We start from the raw sequence: 19,716 nt of genomic DNA, 5'->3' as shown, positions 1-19,716 counted from the left end.
CATAAGTGACAAATTAAAGGGGCAACGTGAACAGCTTTCAGAGCTCACTGCCCTCCACCACTGAGTGCTTGCACAGCCCAGCTCCTCCAGGGTCAGCATTTTCTGGCAGCATCAGACAATAAAAAACGCATAAACTCGCGGCGCAGGGTAAAGCTACTGTGTCTGACATAACACTAATGCAGGGGCCCAGGGAGGTGACTGAACCCTGGCTCCCAGCTGCATCAATCCCTGTTTTAATCACCCTCCTGACAACACTTCTCTTTCAGCTCTCAAGCTGCTTGGCTCCCAAGGATGGGAACACCATGAGAGTAAAAGACATGGGGGAAAAGCTTAAATTAAGTTGTAGTGGTGAGGGGAATAAAACTGCAAAAGTTCCTCTTGCCCAGCACTCAAATCTGTCTCCAAAGAAAATTTGTTTTAACTTAATAAAAATGCAGGCAGCAGAACACTCATCCCTGAGTCCCATTCCAGTGAATGGTTAAGGAGTCAACAATGAAAACAGTCCCTACAGCCTCATTCAGGGGGCAGATTCAAACAGAGAGAGTGTGTTTCACAGGGAAGGAGGGAAAGATTTCTGTGCAGAAGCACATCTCAGGTATGACTTGCAACACTGCCAACAGTGTTCTGAGCAGCTTTCAAACCTGCTAAAACTTTGGTTGCTGGTTTTAAGTGGACCCAACACTTTGGGTCAAGCACTGGAACAGGATACCCAGGAAAGTGGTGAGATCACTGTTCCTGGAAGCGTTTGAAAAACATGTGGATGTGGCACTTGAGGATATAGTTTGGGGGTGGGCCTGGCAGGGCTGGGTTACCATTGGGCTTTATGATCTCAGAGGTCTTTTCCAATTTTAATGGTTCTTCAGCAGCTCTGAGTCATGTAACAGAGGAGAAGGTAACAACAAGTAAGTGTTTTTTGCTGGCTGACATCAGAGTACCTGAACTGCCCCTGGGTCACCTTTCCCCAGTCCATTTTTGCAGAAGGACTGATCATTTGTCACAGATTTTACAGGACTCCATACCCTTGCCAGGAGGTTCTTAGGAGACTGAAGAGCCTTTTTCCACCTTTCCACACTCAGTGACTCCAGCTGCAGCTCAGCAATGAGACTGGCTCTGGACTGTACCCAGCGTGAGGCTTGGATGGTGCCTGGACAGGCTGTGGCTGCCTCTCCCCTGAGCTGAAGGGGACTCAGGCAGGGTGCAGAGCCAGCCCAGGGAGCTTTCAGGGTACAGTCTGGGGAGGTTTTATCAGTGCTTGCTTCCTGTGGTTGTGGTTCCTAAACACTTGGGGTGTTTTGCCTAAAAATACTCCTTATCAGCAGCAGCACTGCCCTCACTGGCTCTGTCAAGGAGGCAAAGGGGCACTGAGGGGCAGGAGGGCTGGCAGTGAGGAGTCTCTGCACCTTGGACATGTTGAAGAGTCATAAAATACAGCCCAAACCTCTCTGGGCTCACACTCCATGTGTGTGTGTGCGCTACAGCCTGCAGTGCCTGTGCAGCCCGTACCAATTCAGTTGAAGTATGCACCCCAAATTCCCCCTCTGGAGAGGCTGAGGGTGGGGAAGCAGAGCCCTGCCAAGCCCTGGTGCCGGGGGCCACGCTGCCTTCTAACCCACAACGCCTCCAGAGGCCCTGCTGGCTGCTGTGGCCCCAGTTCCATCTTCTGCAAAGGCTGGTGCCTCCTCCAGCACGTCCCCAGTGCACAGGCAGGAGTCACATCCTGCTCTCCAGGGCTGAGATGGCACCTCAGACACCCCCTGCCTGTCACCAACCTGACCTGCTGACTCCAGAGCTGCCCACGAGGAGCCCCTGCCAGCTGCCAGCTTAATTCCCTATGCAGGATTTCCACTGAAGCTCCTGGGTTATTTTTCAATTCAAATGAATAACACCCTAGATTGAATATGTTAGGGTTGGAGCTGGTAGAACAGCCTATCACTCCTGTTACTCAACACTTCCCATTACAAAACCCAGTTTTCAGTTGCTCCCAACTTTACTGAACTTTGACTGTTTGCATTCCATTTTTTCTTGAGTGAGTATGGAACACACTTCTTCAATTTCAACCAAAATGCTCCAACGTTCCTGGAAATGAGTTAGCTCAGGGAAAACCTAGCACCTCGAAAAACATTTTTGGCAATCATTTCTAGAAGGAGCTTTTTTTGTCACTCTGTTTTGGAGTGGAGTTTTGAAACTTGGCTCAGCAGATTGGCTCTTTTTTTCAGAACCTCCATGGAAATCCATCCAGATTTGGTAAAATTATGCAACATTGAAAACTAAATTTCATCAAATAAAAATTCCTTAGATTTTATCAGTTAAAAGCTTTGTTTACAGCTTGGCAAAGGTAGCTGATGGCTGACCCAGATTTATGCTTCTGCCACACAATTTTTTCTAGTGACTCTAGTTAAGTTGCTTAAAATAAGGTGTTCTTAGATCATATTCTCTGTGTGAAAAATAAGAGTAAGTGGGTGTATTCTGTCCCACAGGATGATGCTGTCCTACAGATAAATCAGCACATGCTCCTACACTGTAGGTCTTCTTGTCTCTCACACAAAACAGGCATGGATTAAAGCCACACTGACAACCCATTGGCACATCCCAGTTCTGAGTGCTCAGATGAGGACTTTTCCTACACTAAATTTTGCCTGCAGCATATGCATAAAGTAAGATGCAGAGCTGGAGATATCTGCTCTTAAATAAATTTAAAAAAAAATCTATTTGTTTTATGTCAACAAGTTATTATTTATCTGATGTGCAAGTATCTCCTTTGTCACATACCTTAAATCTACTGGTTATTCCCTTTTGCACCAAGTCACCAGAGGAAAACAGCTCCCATTTAATTTGCATGGCACATATGCAGTTAGTGAGGTGTTTACTTTGCATCCCACATGGATGTAAACACACTTCCCAAAAAACTTCCTTCATCTTTGAGCTGGGACTAAAGAACAGTCACTGTTATCTGGATTTTGGAAGCACCAAGTCCTTCCTGCTGTCTCCTGTAATAAAGACTATCTCTACAAGCCAACTACTATCAGGTTTCCCTTTTGCTGCCATCTTTCAGGAATAGCAAATAGGAAGCAGAGTGAAACTAATAACACAGATCAGTAGGTCTGCACAGATGCAAATTGCAGACCCTGCCTAAATCCTGAGCTGGAGTATCCTTGGTGTGCTGTAATCCTGCTGCCCTGATTCCCAGGGAAGTTTATGGCTGTGTTCACACCACAGGCCATGAATATTGCTGTGTGAGCTTTCTTCAGGGCACCCACAGACATACCCTGGGCTCACTCTTGCACAGCAGAAGATAAAGGCTAATTAAACTGTCTGACTCTGCCGTGAAGCTGATGAGGATCACGTATAAGAGCCAGACTGCTGCTGAGCTGCAGGGGACACAGCTTTGGGAGAGGAGGGCACCATCAGCATGGGGAAAGGTGTTTCAAAGCAGGGCAGGCACTTCTGCACTGAGTGCCTGAGAGTTTTAACCAAGCAGGCACAGAAGGGGAAAACAAAAAATTTATAAACCACACAGTGATTACTTATGTCTAACAAGGAGGAATCCACCAACACCCTTAATTCTAAAGTGTTTTGCAGAGCAGCCCTGCAATGTGGCTGTTGAGAAAGCAGACACTAAAGCTCCCTTTAAAAAGGCTTAAATGACCATAAAAAGGAGTATGAAGAAGTTCTTCAGAGCTGTGTGCTACTGCAGCTGCTGGTAAGCCAGGCAGTTTGCTTAAACCCAGCTTAAGCACCTGCAGAGCACCTAGTGCCAGTCCAGAGGTCTGGGCTGCTTCATGTCCCCTCTCCCTCTCTCACCTCCACTGACACCTTTGGAGGGTTAGGATGGGATAAACCAGCTTCAAACTCACACATACAACTCCTCCTTGACCTCAGTGGACAGGAGGTGAGTCATTGAGACACCACATCAAACTTTTAGGCAGCTGCAGTTGAGTCAATCCAGCCAGCATCTCTGAAAATATTATCCATATGTCCCTTTACAAAAAAGTTTTTTATTTGGACTGCTTAGCTACTGAAACACTGAATTATTTACATTCACAGCTCTATTGCTGAGCCCTCTTCTGTAGTCAACACTTCTGTCTACAGAGGTGATGATTTTACTGCAGTGCTGGTTTTACAAACTATTGTTCAAAGGCATCAAAAAAGGACAAAAGTGGGAGGGGATCCATAGTGCAGATCATCAAAGCCAAAATGTGTCCAGTGTGAAAGAAAAAATCTGTTCCACCAATCTAGAGTCTATGGTGATAAGAGACCCATGGAATGAAACACTAAATTATTAAATTAAATTATTCTTGATTTAATTGATATCCTAGAAATGTGGAACCAACTCTACTAAATTTCACATATCTACAGCACTTTATAAATTCACTAGATGTCTGGATTAATTGAAGCATATTGTTTTCTAAGAATTACATATGTACACATGCAAAAAAAAACCCCAAGAAGTATTCCATGTGTAATTCCCTCTGTACTGCTAACCTGTGGTTTGTATTACACAGCAACCCTGCATTCTATTTCCAGGTCTCTATTCCTTTCCAGATTCCACACTGCTGAGAAACACAGGTCTGAATTTTCAAAATACCAAAAATGATAGTGAACACCACCCATTTTCAATGAGTAATCTCTGGCTTTCTGATCCACTCTAATGCAATCATTTAAAATCGAGCTTCTTTGCAAATCTAATCTGGGATTTCATATACAGAAACAAAAACAGACCTGTGACTACAACGATGACTGCATATGAAGCATGTGAAAGAAGCATGTGCCTGCTTCTTTCCAAAAAAAAGCTGCACCAATGTGAAACTGCTGAAACTGAAAAATAATCGTCTACTTGTCTCATGACATCTGAAGTGATACTCTGGAATAAAATTAGTTAGATGTCTGTCTAGCAAATTAAAGTAAAATACAAGAGCTGGACTCATCCATTTCTTCCCCAGCATACTTCTGTGGTGCTTCAGAGGTGATTTTCCTGTTGAGCTCTAAGAGCAATGAAACAAAACACCACCAAGTGCCTCTGACTGCACTGACACTGAAGACCATGTCTACTGCTGCAGGAATGCAAGAATGAGAAAGTGCATGAGGATTTAAGGAAGCAGACAACTAATTGGCATTACTCACATGGATTACAGACAGGCAGGAAGCAGATTCTGCACTTGTAAGCACCCTGATTAATACCTCCTTTGGCACCCTGAATTTAAATGAGCAGGGCTACTGAAGAAGCAGGGCATTATGAAGTGGGAGTAAAGTTCACAAAATGCAGTGGGAGAGTTTGAAGAGTGATGGAATCATTAAACATTTATGCTGGCAATAATCAGGTGAAAGGGTTTGTCTTCCCACGCTGTGGGAAAGATTACATCTCAGAACCACAGGAGAATGGGCAGCATGTTAAGTTTGGATAAGGTAGGAACAATTAATATGTTCTGTCAAGAAGAAGAAATATTGGAATTGTGGGGTGCTTCCCAGCATTAGGAAAATCTCCAAATATGTTCCCCAATATTCTTCATCTTTAGGCAATACCTGTAAAGTGAATTGTCACCTTTGTAATGTTTCCTATGTAGCTGCAACTGCAGTGTGAGAACCTTACTCTGCCTATAGCTAAATAACAGGAGTTTTAATCTCAGCAGTTCACACAACCCAAGCTGAGTGTGGCCTGAGCAGAACCTGACTACTGAAATCCTGCAGGAGGTGATAATGATGCCTTAGTAGATAGCATCATTTCCAAGGTATGTATACACTGCACTCATTATGGTAGCTGTAGACACACTTCAAAGTCAGCTTTAAACAATTCCTTATGCTGTCAGAAAAGCACCAGGGACTGTTCACTGTTCAACAGCAGACAAAGTCCCCTCAAGAAGGTGAGTGAACAATGAATTAATCCAACACTGAGCTCCTGCTCCCTGTGACTGCACCCTGGGCTACCTACAGCTAGCTCTGGCTCTCTGAGCTACACAGCAGGTTTAGTATACTTTGGGACCATAATATCTGCTAATCTCATCTGATTCCAGCCATCCCCAAAACAGGGTGTCTAGTCTAGGCTAGTCATCAAGCCTCCATTTAGTATCAATGGGAAGGGATGAGACTCCAAAGAGCACTTCATTGCTCTCTAAGAGAAGCATTAACATATGAATCACTCTGCAAGGGCCTGTGTCTCTTCATTCACTTCAGAGGGAACCTACCCTACACGTCTGATTTCTGGAGAGCTGAAAGCCACCCTCAGCCCACAGTGAGCCACTATTGTGCTGAGTAAGCTGGTCTACTCTAGATGAGATTTATAACAGGGGATCTGAACAGATACAGGCACTAAGGAACCCAGTTCTTTATCTGAGCAAGGATTCTGGCGTCCCAAATATACTCCAGCATGAGATCATTACTCAGTTTCTTCCCCTGAAGTTTCAATTAAGTATGATATTCATCCTCATTTCCTCTTCTGCATTCCTTGTCTGGTTAAATCAGCATCTGTGTTTCACGTCTGGGATGACCATGTTTCAGTGGAGAAAGAAGTTTATATGGAGAATAAAAATACATTTTATAAAAGCTTTAAACAGAAATTTGGAATAGGGAGTAAGCAAGTGCTACCTAAGTACTTCACTTACACTGTTCTGATCCAGTGTCTCCCAAATATATTCACCTCTTCCTAATTTCCCAGACCACTTTGGAAAGTGAAGGGAGGTGTATAAGAGGTGCTGCCTTGAAGAGTGAGAAAAAAATGCTGATATTGGTAGCTACAAGCTAAATGCACTTCAAAAGTGATGATGTCCAACAGTTCTCTTGGGAGAAAACTATGGAACAAAATGGTCTGTGGGAAGCTGCTCTAATGCCTTTTGTAATACCATCTTCCTCCACAGTACCAACATGGAGTAGAGTCACAAAGTGATAAAAAGTCACTGTCCCTGGAGGTGATTAAGGAAAGACTGGATGTGGCACTCAGTGCCATGATCTGTCTGACATGGAGCTGGTTGCTTATAGGCTGGACTTAATGATCTCAGAGGTCTTTCCCAACCTAATTGACTCTGCAAAATGGTCACCCCTCTTCCTCGCCTCCTACTCATGCCCTGTGGAGATACAGAATGAACTCACTTCCACAGTTACTTCATTTGTTTGGTTATAAACCCTTTTCCCCATCTGTGTATTAAATGGAGATTATGAGCTATTCAGGGTAAAACTCTCTTATCAAACAGCTGAGCAACACAACTACATACAGGGGCCATGATTTTATTTGTAGCTTGGAGGGACACTTTGAATACAAACAGCAATAGCTGCAATATGAAAAAATCACTGTGATGGCCAAACTACATGCCAAATGTACTAGGAATAGATTTGCTTGGAAGCAAGTGTTCCCTCTACAATGGGATGGAAACAATTTGTTCTGTTGACAAATACAACCAAGCCTGCACTGCTGTTGGTGAGGACATCTTACAGAATGGTTTTGTGCTCAGACTCGTGCATTTGTTTTACATGATCTTGTCACCATAACAGTGAACATGGTCACTCTGTCACTTCTCTGGGCAGAAGTGTCCTGCTATGAAGAGAGCCCCAATGCTGTCACATAGATTTCAGAACTCAAAATTTCAACAGTTCTGAGTTCTTACAGTGCATGAATTCAAGCCATGAGTGAACTAAGCAGATTTTGCTTTTGACTCACTTTACACACTACACCAGCAGAAAAAAGTTGCAATCACCAGAAATTATTTTGTCTCACAGATTGCTTTCCAGAAAATGACATTTTATGCACGAGCCCCTCTCTAGCCACAGTGGAAGAAATGAGAACCAGCTGATCCTTGGGATGCAGCTACCACCCCAACAGTCCCAGGTCACCTTGTCACAGCACCATGCATCATAGAATCATGGAATCATAGAATCATGGAATCATGGAATCATGGAATCATGGAATCATAGAATAGTTTGGGTTGGGAGGGACCTTAAAAATCATCTGGTTCCAATGCCCCTACCATGGGCAGAGACTTTCCACTATCCCAGGTCACTCCAAGCCCTTTCAACCTGGCCCTGGACACTTCCAGGGATGGGGCAGCCACAACTTCTCTGGGCACCCTGTGCCTGTACCTCACTACTGGTTGAGGTAACTGTAAGGAGCCCTTCTCTGTGGGTTGCACACTCATCTCAAAAGTAAACCTAAACCACTGGCATATGCAATGTCTGTCACCTTTGGTGGGAACGCTTGAATCATCACACCAGCCTCTTACAACCTCCGGGAACGCTCAGGACCTCCAGTCCCCAACTAGAACAGTTCTGTGAAATTACACATTTGCAAAAAATAAACCAGCAGCAAATGATGGTGAGTGAAACTCTGTCTTGCCTTTTACACTGCAGTAAGGACCTGGTGTTGTAGCACTGGAAACAGAAACAGAAACACTGCAACTCCTTGCTGGAGACCTGTGACAAGGACTTCAGGTCCCAGCCTGTAAGCGGACTGTGCTCGTGCTCACATACTCTAATGATAGTCACAGAAGAGAACCTAAACCTCTCCAAACCATGGCCCTGCTCAACATTTCTCTGGCTGCACAATCACATTTTGCCTCCTTTCTTACAAAGGACCATTAGAGTACATACATTAAGCTCTACAAAGTCATTTAGAGCAACTTTTGAACCCTGCACCACCCACTCTGCCTTCCTCAGCTCCCACAGCCACTGGGATAAATCCAGACCTACCCAGCCAGCCCCAGCAGAGATCTGTCACTCTGAAAGACACCAGAGAGAGCCACAGATTTTCTAACTTCGGTTTGGATGAAACCCCAAGACTCGCTCATCACATCTCGGGGTATTTAGCATTGACTTTAATTAAAAACCTCCCCGTGCCAAACCACATGCAGATGCAAACCGACGCCTTCAGCGTCGGCAAAGCATTGCCCAAAAAAGCTGCACTGCTCTGCTCAGTCTGAGGGAGATGCATGAAGTGGAGACCTGCCTGTAAAATTTCCTCTTGTTCTGCAATGTCTCTCTTTCTCTCTCTCTGTATGCACTGCCCCAATTTACCACAGTGCAAAAAAAAATAAAAAAAAAATAAAACCCTACAGTCAAACAAATATATTCTTGGGAAGGAAGAGGGGCTGGTAGAGTGGTTTTTGAAGGCAGGCCAGAGACTATTTGAAACGGGGGACACACTGAGTGTTTTAACTGCTGTGATAATTCTACATAAAGAGATGTTAAGGCTCTAGCTCCTTGCTGTAGCATGCCATGTGTCCCTGAATAAAATTACTGCCATGCAGGCTGTTAGCAGAGGAATGCGTAAACAGACAATGTATCCTTGCATCAGTTCCACAAAATGTTGCACAACACAAATGCCTCTCGATGTGTCATTTCCTGCTTGGCCACCAGCCCAGCTCCTGACAGGCAGTCAACAAAAAAAAAAAAAAAAAAAAAAAGAGAAAAAAAAAAAAAGAGAAAAAAAAGAAAAAAGAGAGAAAAAGAAATAAAATAATACAAAAAAAGAAAAGAAAAAAAAAAAAAAGAAAGAAAAAAAATTAAAAAGAAAGGCAAACCGAAAGATTTAAAGCTGTTCTACTCCAAAGCACATTCCACTCGCCTCAGACTTATCCCTCCACCCTCTCAGCCTTTGAAAAAAAAGAGGGAGAACTTCCTAAAAACTGTTATGGTTTTAAGTCAAGGAATCTCAAAAATCTCAATCACTTCTCTGTGTTTTCTAAGCCGGGTCGGCCAGGCAGTGACGGTGGGGCCGGGCAGAGCCCCTGGCTGGATCTCACAGCGTGCACAGGCAGAAGGCAATGGGATGTTTGCTCACACCTTCATCACATGTGCACCTTGCAGGCTGCAGCAGCACAGAAGGCTCGGGAGCTGAATGGAGCACAGCACTTTTCTGCCCTGAAACGCCTCTGCTCAAAGCTCAGAGCAAGACAGTTGGGGTGGGTGACTTTGGAGATTACCTTTGATCAGAGACAAACTAAAGTCTTTGGAAGTCAGGCAAAATATGAAATTATATAGGCTTCTCCCCCCCCTTCCTCATAATTCCCCTTGACTGGGTTTGTCCCAAAAGCAGCCAGAAAGGAAGATGTGCCTCCTATTTTAAAGGTACCGCTATGGAAGGGCAAATCATTATTTGTGTAGTTGTAATGAGGTAAGGCAAAGGCATTAAAGGGGTGCTTAGGTAAAGATTTGGGTGGTTTCTTTGCTCTTTTTTTTTCCTTTGACTTCCTTTACAGTAATCTCTGCCTATCTGTCGGTCAGTTATGACCTCATGAAAACTTCTCCGGAAAACTTCTTTCAGCCCTCCCAGCTGGAAGGCAGCTCTGCTGGCTAAGATGTGTGTATGGCAGAGGTTTTATCCTGGATAGGAGGAGAGAAAAAATATCTCCAGGATTTCCTAATGATTCCCAAAGATCTTATACAACCTCGTCTCTAGACTGAATCACTCAGAGTGCACAGCACTGTCTCAGTCCAGCACAGAAACTCTGCAGCACAGTAACTGTCCCTGGACAGTAATCTGGATAGACTGGAAGAGGTTAGGTAAAATTAAATAAATCTTTTCTGAGAAAAAAATCATCAGAAGATCTTTTCTTGTATAGAAATGGGCAAATTTTCCTAAGAGAGCAACCTGACATCACTGTCTCTATTAAAATATTTTCAAATAATAACAGAGAGGCAAGGCAGCAAGCTTCTACAAGCAGGCATTTAATACAACTAAATGGCACTTACATTTAAGAACCCGACTTTCTGAAGTGCTGAGCATCCAAAACACCAACTGGAGTCCCTGCATGCCACGACTGCTCAGCACTCCTGAAGTCAGGCTCTCAATGTCTGTGCTGTCTGTCATGGCTTTGCTGCTCCTGCTGCTGCTGGAACCTTGCAGCTTTCGTCTGCTCGAGTCAACTTGCCAGCAGAAGGTCAGAGTGCCTTGCCTATAAACAAGCCTTACAAATTCACGATCTAAAGCATGATGTCATGTCTTAAAATGATAAGCTGGCAACAAAGTAAATGACATTTTGTAAAGATGTGCATAATTTTATGTTTACACTCCTTAGAATGAAGGTTCTAATAAGTCATTGGTTGTGTTCCTTTAAAGGGAAGTTTTATAACTGAGATGAATCACAACTGCAAAAGATCAAAGTTAAAAAACATCAATGATGCCATGGGGTACTTTTTAATCTTGTAATGAATGATGATCATGTGCTCTTATGAAGTTGCTCCAACTGCCAACGCCAGATGTGTATATTAAGAAAAAAGTTGTTTGTGATGTGACAGCTCTGGTTGAGCTGCCAGAGAGAGGAAAACTAGGATAACATGCTTGAAATGTTGAAGTGAAATACAGATCCTGGCAGAGAGGGGCACTATTTGCCGATACATAATTTTTTGAGACAAACACATTGGTATCAGAGCTGCTCCTTGAATGCCTTATTTCCCCCCAACCACCTAATTTTCCTTATGCAACATAAATGCCAGATACATTCACTGAATGACTACTACCAAACTAACATATCTACACAAGTGGAGGGTCTCTAAGAAGGAAGCAAAACTTCAGTGAAACTGCCAGACCTCGCTGGAGCTACTCTTTCCCTACAAATTCAAGTTTAATAATGAGTCATTCCAGAGATGTATCAGAATGACTTGAAAGTCTAAGATTGCAGTATTCCACCAAAACATTAAAATACAAACGGACATCCAAGCTCAAATTTTACTTTCTTAAAAAAAAAAAAAAAAAAAAAAAAAAAAAAAAGAGAGAGAGAGAAAAAGAAAGAAAAGAAAAAGATGAATAAGGACACAATAACTCCATGTAGGTCATAAGAACTCAGTTAACTGGGAATTTCTAGGTTCAGCTATTCAAAGACACCAGGAGATGGGTATCACATACAGAGGCCTTTTAGGTCTAAAGTAAAAAATTCCAGCAGAACTAGGAGAATAGTTATAGGAACAACATAGAATTGTTAAATTCTATGAAAAAGGACTCACTTTCAATACACTGATCACCAAAACATCCCCATGCCAGTGGGGTCCCTTTCTGTGCTGTGCAGGGCAATACACAGTGCCCTCCACACATCATTTTCAAACCTCTCTGCTCTTTCACCATGGTTGTGTCCTCTGCCAGAAGATTTCCTTTTTTGCAGATGCATCAATACATGGGAGCAGCCTCCAGATGGGAATGGCTAAATGATATATAACTTATTCCCTGATTTTTACTCCATGAATGCAGCTTCCCCAGTGTCCTCCAAGTAAGCTACATGGGGCAACAGCTGCAAGTGAAAATTAAAAATGGGAACTGACTCACAGAGAGAAGACAGAACAAAAATCCCCCTGCTGTGACATCAGGACACCTGAGCTGTGAGCAGGTAGCACCACAAGTACCTAATGAAATGTATCCAGAGCTATTTGCTTTTTCTTAGCTGTTCTTCAAGGTGAAACTCTACAGCCCAGACAGTTCTTCCAGGGAGCATTTCAGTTCCCACCTTGGTGTAAGAGGAGGTGACTCTGCAGCATGTGTTGGCACGAGAAACACTTAACTGAATTCTGTCTACATCTTTCTACTTCTGTCTTTGTGGTATTTTAAACAAAACACCATGAAAGCTCCTTGAAGGTCGCATTTGTATGTGCAGATCAAAGGCAAAATAATTATTTGAGATGCTTCCATTATGGGGATTCTTTTAATGTGGTTATTCATCAAATAATTCTTAATCTCTAAGTGTAATTTAAATAACGCTATACCTGGCTAATCCAATCAATTTAGAGTCATTTATAGTTAGATGAAGAAAAAACTCCAGAACTGGCTCATCAGTGATACCCATATGATGTGAGACTGGTTACCAGCTAAATGTGCTAGACAGAGAGACAGCCAGATAAATCCTGATGGATTAACCAGACTTGACTGTATCTAAAAATAAGTGCTACCCATAAAACTGCTAGAACATGACAAAACACAATTGTCATAAAAGTACAGCCATTGCAAAATAGATAAATCATGGCAAATAGGTTCTTACTCAGCTTGCATGGCTATGAGATACATGTGCTGGGTGAAAATCTGCTGGACTACGTTTTTAAAAATATATTTTCTGTGCACAAATAAGAAACAAAGACTATGCTGTTGTTATAATGTGTTTTTTTTTTCTTTCTTTGGCCCCTGGGGGTCTACGATGAGTCCATAGCTGAAAACCAACTTCAGGTATGATGAGATTAACCAGGTGCATTAATTATCTGATGGCAAAAGAATTTAAGGGCAAACAAAAAGGCACTATATTATATGTTTCCTCTCTATGCTAGGACTGATCCTGAAAGATCAGGCTCCTGTTTTGTTCTAAATGTCTTCAGTTGGAAGCTTACAGGAGTTCAGGGAATGCAGCATGTTGCAGGATTGCATCTACTGTGACTAAATTAGATTATATATAAATACACTGGGTTTAGCTCTCATTTACACTGGCAGATAATGTATCAAGACCTTGATGTGAATGAGAATCAGGTTTGGGATTGCCAAAATTCAGCCAAGCACTTAAGTGAGTGTTTAATTCAAGTATGTGTGTGGTCCAATAGACTCCAAATTAAGCATGCACTCACATATTTTGCTGAGCAAAAACCAGCGTTTGACAAAGATATACATATTTCATTTACAGGTTTCTGTTAAAATTAAGCAGGCATAAGAGCAAAAAGAATATAATACTCACTTCTTGGCTCTCTTGGCCCATCCACTGTAACCTTTATAGCTCTGTGGTATGTAGCGACTTGTGGGGGATTTGTCAGGACAGTTATTGTCAAAGTAAAGCTCTTCCCTACAAGGGGAAAAAACAACAAGGAATGAGTGATTACAACATGAAAACAGTCACATGCATGTTCAGTAAAGAATCAGTTTAAAATTATTCCCTGTCGTTACCACAATCGTGAAAATTAAAAACATAACTGACCATAGGAGTTTTCTTCCCCTTCAGTTTTACTCTATGTCAAGAATACGTCCATGTGTTGACAATCTAAATGTTTCTTATTTAATAATGGGTCATCATACAATGACAGAACAAAAGTGATTCACTGCTGAGGACAAGCCAAATTCTTTGCTGCATTGAAAGTGGTGTAAATCCAAAGCAAGTCAGATTATTTAAAAATTTACTCCAGTTTCGCAGCTGTGTGACAGAGAGCAGAATGTGACCACATGTTATTTACTTCACACAGTTTTATCATTTCATTTGTTTGACTTGACTACAATAAGATGAGGAAAAAATATATTTTCCTCCTGGGAGATGTTTTAACGGGGAGTCAGTGTCTCTGTCCTTCATATGCCAGGGGTAATATGATGATATCATTATGGAACACGCCTTTTTCCCCTACACATATTCCATCTATGAAATACCAAGAAAGCCCCCAACTTTCCCGTGAGGCTGAGAAATGTCTGTGTGCACGTACTTTGCTATCGTCAGCCTGCATTGTTGGGTTTTTTGTTTGTTGTTTTTTGGGTTTTTTTTAAACTTTTCAAAGCTCAAATACAGGCAGAGATTGCACAAGCCTTCAGCTGAATGAAAACGTTAAAAAGAAATGAATAAAGGGAGCTGCCTGCATCTGAGCACACATTCTCACAGGCACTGGCCCCCGTTTGGAGACTCACTGACAGTTGTAATCTGTTAGATATGCAACGGTTACTCATGTCAGATAGTCAAAACTGAAAACTGTTTCAAGACAGGAAAAGGTGGGCGTACAACAGTGACTCAATAAAACAGTCAGCAATCTTTGGCCTTCATGCTCATTTAAGCTGCTACTTTACCAGACACTTAAAGCTCTCGCTTTTTTTTTTTTTTTTTTTTCCCCTCCTCCCTGGGTGTACTTGTGCATTTTTGCTGCTAGGGCTTTTCCTCTCGCTGAACTCTGAAGGCATTCAATCAAGGCACAAATCTTAAATGATATGTAACAGCACAAACTTAATGCAGTTTTTTCAGGCCTAATATAGAACAGCTTATATATAAGGCATAATACAGAACAGAGCTTTGGCTGTCAAATCTAGTAATTGGTCTTTCTTTCTGGTCCAAGTCATATATCCCCCAAACCTGCCTGAGACATGCATCATTTATTATCAGGAGTGCAACTTCAAACTGTCTTGGCTATAATTTTCACGAACTAGAATGTGACACGGATTTTTTTTAAAGGAAATATAACTGTCATTTAGAGTAAAATGATTTTCCAGGTGACGCTGTGCTCCAGCTGTGCCCAGCTCTCTGGGAGATGCAGGTTAGAGGGAAGGTCAGGACCCTGGCAAATAGAATTATAGAATGGTTTGGGTTGGAAGGGACCTTAAAAATCACCTTGTTTCAACCCTCTGCCACAGGCAGGGACACTTTCCACTAGACCAGGTTGCTCCAAGCCCCATCCAACCTGGCCTTAAACACTTTCAGAGATGGAGCATCCACAGCTCCTCTGGGCAACCCGTGCCAGTGAGTCACCACCTTCACTATTTCATCCTAATATCCAATCTAAACCTGCCCTCTGTCAGTTTAAGCATGCAAAAATCTCAGGATGCTGAATTCTATCCCAGTGTCATGGCTGAAGGTGGCTTTCCCCATTTTCACTGGGAAAAGGAATACTTCCTCAATCATCACAGGAGCAGAGTTAGGTGTATTTAGGACGTTCAGTCTTTGTCCAGTCCTGCCCACCTGCTGTCCCAGAGGTGAACTGTGTGTCCTGCCAGCACAGGGCATGGGCAGTGCTCACAACAGAGCAGCAGTCCTACAATGCCTCCACACTGCTTGTTTAGGGCTGAGAAGTGTCCATGCCCTTTATCCCTCTCCAAAGAGGAATTTAGCCCACTGCACAAATATATATAGTTCTCCAGGCTCAGGTTTAAGGCTTCTTTTGGCACCAGCTTACCATGTCAAAAAGTTCTTACTAACAGATTGTATGCTGATGACATTCAGGTCACAGTAACCCCTAGATGATCAGTAGAATATTACTGGTAATAAAAATACTAAAGGAGCTTTTCCATATACCTTTGAACAAAGAATTTGGCCTTCCATGCTATTGTTCCCTTTATACACCAAATCTCTGTAAATGTCTTTTATGACGAAAAAAAATTAACACCACAAAATATGCTATTTGTAGGAACCTACAAAATCGTTCTGTAGAAAAGCACTGCAATATTTTCTTCACTAAATATATCTCAACAGGATACAGTGGCCAGAAAAAAAGAATTCCTTAATAAAAAGAGCTACATTTGGACCTTGACAGTGAGAATATCTGAACTGTCACCTCTCAGCCAGTCTGAGCTGAAGAGGTAAGCAGCTAATTTAAGAGGGAAACTGGTTTTGTTCCCTAACTAGTATTTTACAAAGCAAAGTGTGGATGAAGGAACACTGAGGAAGCCCCCTCACACTCCATAAACCACAGAGCCCTTCATTGTGGGAGCTGCACGGCCCTGCCAGGGCACTCCAGAGCCTACAAGAGATGATTTACATATTACAGGATTAAGAATGAAATAAATTTTTCAGTTCCCCTGTTTCAGTGATGCTGATGCCTTCCACAGCTATTTCACAGCTATCCCTCCTCAGCTACAAAATCCTTTAATGCACTTTTTATCACCTTGCTTTATTGCCCTTAGTCATTTCAACTATCCACTTTCAGAGACTACAGACTAATTGTAGCTCTCTTTTATTAAATTCCCCAGCCAAGCAGTCATCTGGCACTATTGCTTCAGTGTGTCTAAACTGTGCATTCTTTGTTATTCACACATGTGAGCTGAGCTGACACAGAGGAGGACGAGATGGACATATGCTGAAGCACAAGGCAAGCCCCAGAAAGGAGCTTGAAAAGAGCCTCGGCAGCTCGTGTGTGCGCGTTGCATATTTTTTCAGTTAGATGCTAATGTGATTAAAGTATCGGGACACAACAAAATTAAGGTTATGATCCTTTGCTTATTGAAGACAGGAATTCTTTCTTCTCTGTGCTGTGGATCAGGCTTGTAAAAGTGAGCTACCGCCCAAAAACCACATACAAACAACTGCTGCATTCGCATCAAACACTCCGGGTACTCGCTCCTATGAATCCCAAAAAGGTGCTTAAGAGAAATTATGCAAACAGAAACGTGAAGCTTCTGTCAGGCAAACAGAATGAATATGTATAAAAATCGGGTTTCTCCATTGAGCCATGGGAAGCAAGTAAAAACGTGGGAGAGGAGGTGAAGTGGTAAGTTGATGATTCAGACTTCACAATCAAATTTAGAGATACAGAGATCAAAGCACGAGCTGCTTAGAAAGATGTAAATCTCAAGTCAGGAACAGGTGTGGATTAGTTTCTTGCCACCGAAAAATGATTTCTTTATTAGTTTATTTTTTCCTGTTCTGCTTCAGGACTTGTGTTTACTGATATTTGTCTATGCAAGGAGCTTTCTCACTTCTGTTTGCAACTACTGATTTATTTTCCTGCTATTTTAAGCATAGTTCTAAAAATCTATCATTACTGATAACTCTTTCTCCTTCTCTCCTTCTCTCTCTCTCTCTCTCTCTCTCTCTCTCTCTCTCTCCCCCTCTCTGTTCTAAGTCTGGGAGACAAGTCTGGACCAATTTCTCCATCCTGCCTCTGGCAGGAGAATGCAGCATTTCAGATCCTCCACCGAGTCCCGGCTGCTTCAAAGGAAAAGCCCAACTTTCTTCCGTTAAGATCATAAGAAATATAGGGGGAGGGGGTCAGCTCTGTTTGGACATAATTACACTTCATCAAAAGAAGCTTTCTTCATCTTCCATGCGTGAAAAGTCTGCAAGCAGTTAAGTCTGTCTTTTTTCTTCCTTTTTTTTTTTAACTTTTTTTTTTTTTTTTTTTTTTTTAAATATAAAAATTGCTATTTGGGAAACTAGCCAAAACTCAGAAAGCCAATATAGTAAAACAGTGCACACCCTTTGTTTTTCTTTGAAGTCTCTTAAATAAATATGTTGAGGGTTTGAAAAGTATACTATCACTTTTCCATAGATTCTACCCAGATTGATCAGAGAAAAAGTCCATTCCAAGTCTGCTAGATAAAAATATAAATTAAACTACTGGAACCAAATTTTAGGAACTCTGTGTTTGTGTCTGTATCAGTATCTACTGAGGCTTTAGGCTGTCTATTTCATTTCCTATGCTTTAATAAAAAGTATATATCATAGGTTTGAAATTAAATCCTCAGATCAGAGGTAGTGCATCACATTTCAGTCCTTTTTTAGCACTACTAAAAGGCTGATACACTACTGAACTTCTACTGTAAGGTAGTAGAAGTGATGGAGCCAGAAAATTTCCAAACCTAATCCATCAGCAGAATAACAAAGCAAACTGATTATTAAAGAAAAGAAGACAAATGGAAGAGAGAGGCAACACCTTATTCACAGGGGGAATAAACTCCATAGTTATGTTGTATTACCACTGGTAAAATAATTCTTTCAAGTTATTCTCTATTATTAATACTTTTTAAGTTCTAAAATGATAAAGATAATTTTTGGATAGGTAATTAAAATAAAGAATAGTCACTGTAAGTCATGCTTATGGACTCACTTTCACAAAGCACTTGTAAAAATGTGCTGACTGATTTGGACTATCTGGCACTCTGTCATATGTTTAATTTTTTTTCGGACAAAAACTCTTTCCTTCTGTAAGATGAACTGCAACTGCTTTCTAAAGAATACTACTGTAAAATTTGCCTTATTGCTAATTTCCTAGCACAATTACTCTGCTTCTTTTGCTTTGTTTTGCAGGGCTGATTCAGAAAAAAAAAGAATAATTACTCCAAATACATAAAGGAAAAAATACGTGGGTTGGATCTGACTGATGACTGATACAACACCCCTGTGAAGACTCCTGCAACAAGAACTGCAGTGCCAGGCTGCTTTGAGCTATCTTTTCAATCATTGCCTGAACTTTGAAAGCTGCTATGTGGCCCTTAAAGAGGAATTCTTGCAAATTTGCAATTATTACAAAAGCTTTCTAGTAGTGCAGTGCAGTTTTCAGATTATATAAAACTCCTAAAGAACTGGAAGACACTGATAGCATTCTACATCTTAAAAAAAAAAACAAAAAAAAAAAACAAAAAAAAGCAAAACAAAAAAAAAAAAATTGAAAGTTACCCTATTGTTTAAAGTAAAGGTTAAATTTAGTTCATGCCCAGGCTTACCAGCAATTCATAAAAAGTCAATCAGCTTACTAAAAAGAAAAGTGGGGGTGATTTCCACAGGTTATCAACAGTTTGGTCTAAAGGGCAGAGTAGTCACTAGAAAGCTTTCCACCAACAGCTGTTAAGCCTTGAAAGATTTAAGTCCCTAAAGAATACAACCTATAGAACATGTGATATGCAAAGTCCCCCTAATTACAGGTTTTCTACAACAACTTCAGAAGCACCTCTACTGCTGAAGGGAATTCTCCATCTCTCACTGCCATGGCCTGAAATACACTCCCCTGACTCTGCATAACCTGGATCACAGATTTTCCCTTTTCCTTCCACCCTTCCTGTGTGATGCAAACAGGGAAGCAGGTACTCCCTGAATCATTTTTCAACACCTCTGTCTGATAAAAAGCTACAGACACTCCTAATTTGCTTTGTGCAAATGCTGAAGTTTGACAATAAAATATCTGCACATCACTCCAAAAAAAATAAAAAAACCCTGAAAATTTGAACAATGTAGTCTAGTGGAAGGTGTCCCTGATTATGGCAAGGGGTTGGAATGAGGTGAGCTTTAAGGTTTCTTACAAACCAAACTTTTCTGTGATTCTTTGAATGGATCATGAGTTAGTCAATATTTAGTTGTGAAGTAAGTTTGACAT

General features: G+C 41.6%; 1 protein-coding gene across 5 annotated transcripts in view; it reads right to left on the bottom strand.

Annotated features, from left to right (window-relative positions):
- The window catches only part of RUNX2 (RUNX family transcription factor 2), a 157,638-nt gene that overhangs the window by 129,804 nt on the left and 8,118 nt on the right, over positions 1-19,716 (bottom strand). For all 5 annotated transcript variants that reach the window (XM_056487547.1, XM_056487545.1, XM_056487546.1 and 2 more), the window contains exon 3: positions 13,623-13,727. In XM_056487547.1, the coding sequence (XP_056343522.1) occupies positions 13,623-13,727 (105 nt within the window). The remainder of the gene's footprint in view (positions 1-13,622; positions 13,728-19,716) is intronic.

Source organism: Oenanthe melanoleuca, chromosome 3, assembly GCF_029582105.1.
Source record: "Oenanthe melanoleuca isolate GR-GAL-2019-014 chromosome 3, OMel1.0, whole genome shotgun sequence".
Classification (NCBI taxonomy): Eukaryota; Metazoa; Chordata; class Aves; order Passeriformes; family Muscicapidae; genus Oenanthe; species Oenanthe melanoleuca.
Note: the sequence above shows the minus strand (reverse complement) of the source record. Positions and strands in the feature narration are given on the sequence as shown.